At 32.5% G+C, this 8,773-nt stretch overlaps 1 protein-coding gene and 1 long non-coding RNA gene across 2 annotated transcripts; one reads left to right on the forward strand and one right to left on the reverse strand.

The window, feature by feature from the left end:
* Positions 1-1,481: 1,481 nt before the first annotated feature.
* LOC139840586 (D-galacturonate reductase-like) lies at positions 1,482-7,528 on the forward strand. The gene is made up of 4 exons (XM_071830845.1): positions 1,482-1,807; positions 4,327-4,570; positions 4,819-4,998; positions 7,301-7,528. The coding sequence occupies exons 1-4, from the start codon at positions 1,482-1,484 to the stop codon at positions 7,526-7,528; spliced, it is 978 nt and encodes a 325-aa protein (XP_071686946.1).
* Positions 5,449-7,177, reverse strand: LOC139840261 (uncharacterized). The gene is made up of 3 exons (XR_011757287.1): positions 6,912-7,177; positions 6,138-6,249; positions 5,449-5,784 (listed from the first exon to the last, which is right to left on the reverse strand). It is a non-coding gene; the product is annotated as an uncharacterized lncRNA (long non-coding RNA).
* Positions 7,529-8,773: the final 1,245 nt, after the last annotated feature.

The raw sequence follows: 8,773 nt of genomic DNA on the forward strand, positions 1-8,773 counted from the left end.
TAACTACTTTTGTTAAACCTATGATTTCACTCAACCTTTTTGGTTGACACTTTAGCATGTTTGTCTCATGTGCTGATTGATCAAGCTTACTTATTTTCTACTTATGTGATGCTACTTGGACTTAGGATCAAGAGATATCGCATTTATTATTCTTGCATTGAAACAATTACTTTATTGTAATTCTCATTATTGTAACGACATTTCATTTTCCGCTGCGTACTCAATAAAATTTGTTCTTATCATTTAGTATTGTTCTCGTATATTATAATATGTTGGTTTATTTGATAGTAGTGACGTTTCTTCCAGACCCTATCTGGAGGTCGTCACAAAAAGAATATGATATTTTCGCAGCTTTGTTGTGGCATTTGTGGAGATACAGAAACAGTGTCATTTTTCTGGAGAAGACATGAAGAAAGCCGTTCTTTTTGATTCTGTATGTAGTTTTTCATTTTTTTGAATTAAGAATAGAGGAAAAATTGATGTAAATTGAAACTTATGACTCATTAAACCATTGTAATCGTTGGTCCTTTTACCTCCTAGCTGCTCGTTAGGAGGGTGTGGCTTTTAATAAAATTTTGATATTCAATAAAGAAAATTTTTGCTTAATCTAATAGATATGTTCACTTAATCTAATAGATATGAATACGAACGATGTGGTTACGAAGAGATAAATTAAATAGATAGATAGGGAAATAGATGTACGGTATTAATAATTTAGATGGATATAAATGTGTATACTCCGTATAACATAAAACTAGCCCTACATTGATGTTCCTAGCATGTCACTTAGGGGTGTTCATCGTTCGGTTTTTGAGTTTTCGGTTTATTCGTTTCGGTTTTTTCGGTTTTGAAACTTAAAATCAAAAACGAAAACCAAATCGAAACCAAATTTAAATATCAAAACCATAACCAAAACCGAACCGAATACCGAATTTGATTTCGGTTAAAACCGGAAATCACTAAAAATAAAAATCCTAACCAACATAAATTTACATATAAATTAGAAAAAAACGGTTGTGGAATTAAATTAAGTATAGAGGGTATATAACATGTTTATTGTTTAATAAAAATGTATTAATACATCAAATATAAAATAAATATATAAATATTATAATTATAAATATGTTTTAATATGTTATTAATTTGAATTCGGTTTTTAATTCGGTTTTCGGTTAACCAAATTTAAAAATTTCAAAACCAAAAACCGAATTAAGAAATCGATCATAAAACCGGTTTGAAAAATTCGGTTTGATTTTTTTTTATTTAGATTCGATTCGATATTCAATTTATTCGGTTTGAAATCAAATGATGCACATCCCTAATATCAGTCATTACGTATGTACACTTAGCATCTACATAGAAAAAGAATTCTTTTTTAAGCCCACTAATCATCATCATCATATCATATAGTATTATAAGTCACATATACCTATATTTTTCCCAAGAAAACACTTTGCAACCAATAAAACTGAAAAAAGAAGATGATGGCAATTAGCATCCCGGAGACAACCATAAACTCTAGCAACGGTAGACCGGTTCCCTTGATCGGAATGGGTGTGGCTAAATCGGCGAACGATGGCAATACTGAAAAGGTGAAAGCGGCTATAATTGAAGCCATCAAGGTTGGTTATCGACACTTTGATACTGCAGCAGTCTACGGGACTGAACAACCTCTTGGAGAAGCCATCGAGGAAGCTTTGAGACTCAGTTTGATAAAGTCGCGAACCGAGCTTTTTGTTACGACCAAACTGTGGTGTAATGCGACTGAAAGCCACCTTGTGTTACCGGCCATAAAGCAGAGTTTGAAGTAAGATAACTTAACCAATTAATCCTTTTCATGCATGATTTATTATATATTTATTTTCATGTTCTATCATTGGCCATATATAGTTGTTTGACTATTTAAATTTAGTTTTACTGTAATGTAGTCATTGAAGTATTGTGCCAAAATGATTTACAACATCATATCATTACATCAAAAAGAATCATCAAAAAACTTTCATGGCCAAATTTCTCTCTTTGCTTTGTTCAGATTAAATATATACATTTGAAAAGATTAAGTGATAATTTTGATGATTTCATGTTCAAAGATGATATTTAGATCTAGTGTAAGTCTTTTTTTTTTTTTTTATAATACCATTTCTCAATTTGTGTGTCATTTTGTATGGTTAATGTTAATCTTCTCTATATCGTTTCGATTATAATTATCGAATGTCCTCAAAGGGACAGATCGAGTGTATGCCTAAATAAACCTAAAGAAATAATGCATAAATGGAATATGTCACATAATAAATAAATGAAACATATTTTAAGGCTGTTATTGTTAAGTTTATTTATCATTACCTACAGTGCTAATCGCCACCTTATGCGTTGTGTTGACTATGACATTAATGTACCCACCTCATATAATATAGAAAGATTCGAGCATCTATTAGTTGTATTCTTTCTTAAACTAATTTTATTCGTTAAATTATTGAGCTACTAAAGTTTTATCCATATTTGGTCAACCCAATAATTAATTGAAAAGAGTTTAATCTAAACGTCAAAACATGTATCTCTATTTTCAATCTTTTGATCGTCTTTGTAGGACTCTACAGTTAGTAAAGTTTTAGGTAACATGGTTTTATTTAGTTTTTATGAGACTAAATGCATATTCAGTTAATTAGATTAATTGTGTGTATATTGTTATCTTGATTTGTTAATTTATTATGGAAAATGATAAACGTAACCCTTAGGGCTACGTTTAAACTTACCAAATTTAACTTTATTCCATTTATATAACACAATCCTACCATGAATAACATTAATCCCTAAATTATATAAAGAAAGTCGATATTAAAAAAAATATATATATTTATACTTTGTAATTAATTAACCAGAGTTTTTAAACTTAAACTTGGTAAGTTAAAACGTAGCCCTAAGGGACGTTTATCATTGTCCATTTATTATTATTAGGAATTCTGACAGAACTCAAACATGTGATCACCAAGGTTGTGTAACTCACTTATCAATGATACAGGTTAATTTTTCATTGATTTCCTTGGATCACAAATACATACATTTAGAGTACAAATTAGTGGGATTTATTGATTGATTGATTAATTGTTATTAACTAGTTGTGAAGTCCTCGCTTCGCGCCGGGGCTCCGTTTTGAATGCGAGTTAAAAAAAAAAAAGGTCTTGATCTATTTTGTAAAAAAGAATTTTTTTCGACATCTAACATTGAAGAATTGTTCCTTTTGTGAAAGTTGCTTCTTTTAGCGTTCTTTTTTTTTAATAAGTTTAGTTGATCTATTTTGTAAAAAAGAATGTTTTTCGACATCTTTTGGTAGCATTGAAAGGTTGTTCCTTTTATGAAAGTTGTCTCCTTTATCGTTGAAGAAAAAAAAAAAGGTTAGTTGACTTTTTTGGTAAAAAAGAATTTTTTTCGACATCTTTTGGTAACATTGAAGGGTTGGTTCTTTTATCTTGGAGAAAAAAAAAAAAAAAAAGTTAGTTGATTTTTTTGGTAAAAAAAAAATTTTTCGACATCTTTTGGTAAGATTGAAAGGTTGGTTCTTTTATAAGAGTTGCTTCTTTTATCGTTGGAGACCAAAAAAAAAAAGTTAAATGACGAAAATAGCCCTAGTTACTATTGATAAATAGTGCTACAGGTTTTGTCTATTAGATATAGATATAGATATATAGATAATAAGCTAAGCCCTACAAAAATAATAAATGCACAAGGGCCTAGACTAATGGACGGGTCCTTAAAGGGACTAGTAAATTAGGTCCTTACAGAGAGTAGTGGGTAAAGTCGATACTAGTCGATCGTTAATTGATTTTGACTTTAACACAAACAATAGGAAAAAAGTAATAAGAATAATAAAAAGTAATAATTAATATGTGTTGCAACCACGCTTCTAAGACCACCCCCTATAGTTAGTTACCCGTCCATTACCCGCTCATTACCCGTAACTAACCATGAGCACCACTTAGTTACCCGCGTTAGTTACCCGCTTTCACCATAGATTTAACGGATGAGTTATAGGAATTGCGGGTCCCAGTACTTTTTATTGTTGGACTTGATGATTTATTGCTTGTACATTGTATATTAAGAGGAGTATTGTTTTAGCCATGATAGGGAGTGTTTAGTTATGAGTTAGTTATAGGATATTGGTGTTGATGTGGCGCTGATGTGGAAGGTTAAGAGGATGAATAGTTTAGTTACGATAGGGAGTGGCCTAAAATTACAGACTTCACTACCGGTTACCTAGGTATATGTGTTATGATTTATGAATGGAAAGTTTTGTCTGTTAAAGTGTATTCACTTTAAACTTATATGTAGGAATTTGAGACTTGAGTACGTGGATTTGTATCTAATTCATTGGCCAGTAACACTCAAATGTGAGGGATACAAATTTCCGATTCCAAATGAGTGTGTATCAGCTATAAATATTAAGCAAGTTTGGGAAGCAATGGAAAACTGTCAAAATCTCGGACTCAGCAAATCGATAGGTGTAAGCAACTTCAATCCTCGAAGACTTGAAGAGATCCTTTCCTTCGCTAAAATCCCTCCGGTTGTCAACCAGGTGCGCCAAGTCTACTAAATACACCATCCGTCCCATATTAATTGTCCTAAGACAAAAAACACATAATTTAAGAAAATGTTATAACAGTACTGTAATTTCTGTTTATTTTTCAGTTTTACCTTATCTTTTCTATTTATAGAAGTGGACAATTCTGTGAGGATTGAACCAAGTCTATTAATTGAGCGATCTAGCATATATCTACTAATTAATATATATCTATGACATTGTTTATCATGTGGATGATGAAGGTTGAGATGAACCCAATTTGGCAGCAGAAAAAACTGAATGAATTTTGCAAAAAGCATGATATCCTTCTCACCGGTTACTCGCCTTTAGGAGCAGCCGGCAGTTCATGGGGTCACAATCGTGTCATGGAATCAGATGTTCTTCAAGACATTGCTAAGTCCAGAGGAAAGTCAATAGCACAGGTTTCGATCTATTCTTAATTATTATTATTATTTTTTTTATTTTTTTTTGCATGATTTGAAACTTTTTGAGGGGGCAGTTAACCTTCTGTCTCCTTGTAGATCCTTATCTCATGGCACGTACTGACGTATATATAACAATTACATATAATTCATAGTGTACGTAATCATGATGTGAAACGACCTCCAAACCGTTTAATTAAAAATCGATTTTTTTTTTTTAAACTATCCCCATCAGGGATCATTTTTTATCCCTATCAGGGATCCTGTTCTGATCTAAATTTTTGAAAAATCAACTGATCCCCATCAGGGATCCCAAACGATCCCCATCAGGGATTCAGTCAAACATGAACTTTGACCAAATTTTGCACCTTGACCCATTTCAATTCCAACTCATTTCGACACAAATACAAAACGACTTAAAATCAACATGTTTAACTTTAAACACGACAACATAATGTAGCCATTGCATCAACCAAAGTACGAGTGCTAGGTTTACGACCCAAAAATAAGACAAGTGGCAAATTTGACCCATTATGCACTACAAGTGTTAACAACGACCCATAACAACAAAATTGATTATCTAGACCCAAATGGACAAAAGCCAATACAAGTGTTCGAGCGTGAGTCTCCGGGATGACTACCCATTAACAATCAAATCCTTCAAAAGAAATCTAACATCCCAAAAGCATAAGCAAGTACTTCTAGCAAAAGTATAGCTTCCAAAATATAAGTAGTCATCTACAAATCAATGCTCTATAGTGTTCTTACCTTTATCCAAACCGGGACCTATAAAAAGGTAAACAACAACAACGGTAAGCTTAGGCTTAGTGAATACAATATGTGCATACATGTTAATAACATTCATAAAGATAAACAATTATCCGCATACAACAAACCAATTAAGTCATTCAATTCTCATATGGTTCCCGATGCGGTCCTAACGTGAACCGAGAACCCTACCATCATATCAAACATCACAATGCGCATGTGTCTACCATGGATCCTAATGCGTTCCCAACGTGAACCGAGATCCTGCCCGATGCGTTCCCAACATGAACCGAGCCCTCATACCAATCGTATTACAAACAACCGCATACCAATGCAAATCTTATTAACATGTAAACACAAATTGTACTCACCTCGAATCCGAGCAATTTACGCAACAACAACTTTCAAGCAACTATTCAACAACCATTTATCAAACACTTCCAGTCAAGAAGTCAACGTATCCATCATCAAGCACAATTTCACCTAATAATAAGCATATACATGCACATATATCACAAGTCATTCATACATAGTCTTTAAGACTCAAATTCGCTAGGGTTTACTCTATTGACCCATAATCTTTTTGACACCATTTAGACAAAAACACAAGTCTTACAACTTGAGTCTTTCAATTTCACATTCAAAACACAAATTACCCAATTAACCCAAGTACTTAAGTACTTACTTCCCAAAATTACACATTTTGACCAAATATCTAGATTAGTCACCAATTTACCAATTTACAACATAAGCTAAGTACTTTAAGTACTTAACCCACCACCACAAGTGACTAACACTATTTTTGACCCAATTCAAGTTAACACCCAATTTTGACTTACCAACATGTTCTTATGAACATTTAGACAACAAGACACAAGTAATCAAGTGATTAATCTTCCATTTACAAGACTAATTTCCCCCAAATTCGTCATCAAACCTAAAACCTACAACAATAGGGTTTATACACCCAAACTTACAACAAAACCCCCAAATTTCAAAAGAAATTGGGTTTATACACAACACTAACCCAAACCCTAACCCCAAATCCAAATTAGGGTTACTAGGTAACCAAAACCTTGATTACTAACCATAATCACACCATCTATCTATAAATAATTCAAATTTAAGGGATTAATTTATCATACCTCAAGCTAGAGTTAAAAACCTCAAATTTCACTAAGAAGAAGGAAATAAGAGCTCCAACTATGCTAGCAAGTATCAACAAGCTTGATTCAACCCAAAGACTTAATTGCATGTGAAAAACTTCAAGGATTTGTGCTTACATCCCCAAAATCGCCACCCACCTCACACACACTCACACACTTGAAATTTTCTGCACATATGAGAAAATGAGGGGTGTTTAGACTCCTCTAAAGACTTACAATAGGTAAAATTACCCTTCTACCCTTCTCCTCTTAAGGTATTTACAAAAATGGGTTCCAAACTAGTCAAAGTGGAGTCAACACTTAATTAAATAAATAAATTATTCTTTATAAAAAAATTAGGATGTTACATGATGACTTGAAATATGCAGATATCGCTAAGATGGTTATATGAACAAGGTGTGAGCTTTGTAGTAAAGAGTTTTAACAAAGAGAGGATGAAGCAAAACTTAGAGATATTTGATTGGTCATTGAGTGAGGAGGAGTTGAACAGGATTAGCCAAATTCCTCAACAGAAACATACTTATTTTGGAAAGATGATGGCTGAGCCCAATAATGATGTAATTGCTGAGATCGATGAAGATCTCTCATTTATGTAATCTGTTTTATCATAACTAATTATATAAAAAAAAATTAGTTATTGAGTTTGGACACCAATAAAAAAAAATTATGTGTCTCGTAATTTGTATTATTATTTTTATATAAACCTCATGTATCTTGCATTGGTATAAGAAAGCACATACAATGCTTTGTTCAGCTCACTAAATTTTAAGAGGTTCTAAATATAATAAAATAAATAAGTGTTATAATAAATAAAGGGTCACCTATTTTTAGTGGTGACGGGGTGATGGGGCGTGATTAGGGCTGCTAACGAACCGAGCTGTTCACGAGCTGCTCGAGTTCGAGCTTGTTTAATTCGAATTCGAACACCATAATATTCGAACTCGAGTCGAATTCGAACTTAACTAAGTGCACGATTATCTAAACGAGCCGAGCTTGAAAATATTAATATTCGGCTCGACTCGATCGAGAGCTCGTTTATTCTTCTTGTCGAACGAATAAATCGAGTCGAATGCGCATAATCATTATAATGTTTTTGCTTTTTTTAATTGATTTTTAAATTTTAAATATTACTAATAATAATATTTAAAATATTTAAAATTAGTTGTCGCATATTTTTCAATATATACGAAGTGAGTACTTAACTAATAGTGCTTGCGTATGGAGTAGTTTACATTAGTCTATGTGATATCTCATTCTTTCTTCTCTCTCCTTATGTGGGACAAACTTAGGGCTTGTTTACTTTTGGATTATTAGGCTGAGGTGAATAAATGCATTATTCGGTCACCCAAAATCTTGTTTACTTTTTGACTTAAATTAATGAAATGAATAAATGGATGGATTATTGGTCAGCTAGAAAATGGCTGTTGTCCCCATATGGATTGTTTTTCTCAATACTACCCCTCTTCATCTTCTTCCATTATTTCTTTACTTTACATATCCCCTACCCCTACCTTGCTACCTGGCTACCCATCTTCATCTTTCTTCCATTATTTCTTTATTTTACACATCCGTCTCTATTAATCCTCAACAACTGATTTCATATTCTTTTCTACTAAATATAAGCAACTGATTTCGTGATATGTAACAATCAGCACAAATTTGTACATCATTTTTAAATTTCTATTTGCCCTCGGTTTTCATAATTTAAAGCAGCACAAATTAAGCAAAAAAAAAATCGTGAATTATAAGGAAGAAAAGAAAGGATCTGCTGGCGGTGATGGATATATGGTAACAAACTTACACCCTAAGATTTATTCAACTATTACATCTAATTTTGAGGG

This window comes from Rutidosis leptorrhynchoides, chromosome 4 (assembly GCF_046630445.1).
Source record: "Rutidosis leptorrhynchoides isolate AG116_Rl617_1_P2 chromosome 4, CSIRO_AGI_Rlap_v1, whole genome shotgun sequence".
NCBI lineage: Eukaryota > Viridiplantae > Streptophyta > Magnoliopsida > Asterales > Asteraceae > Rutidosis > Rutidosis leptorrhynchoides.

Bases quoted from the DNA above. Each gene is read 5' to 3' on its own strand.
- LOC139840586 (XM_071830845.1), top strand. From the start codon at position 1,482: ATGATGGCAATTAGCATCCCGGAGACAACCATAAACTCTAGCAACGGT. The intron at 1,808-4,326 runs GTAAGATAACTT...ACTTATATGTAG, and splicing joins GCCATAAAGCAGAGTTTGAA to GAATTTGAGACTTGAGTACG. The intron at 4,999-7,300 runs GTTTCGATCTAT...TGAAATATGCAG, and splicing joins GAGGAAAGTCAATAGCACAG to ATATCGCTAAGATGGTTATA.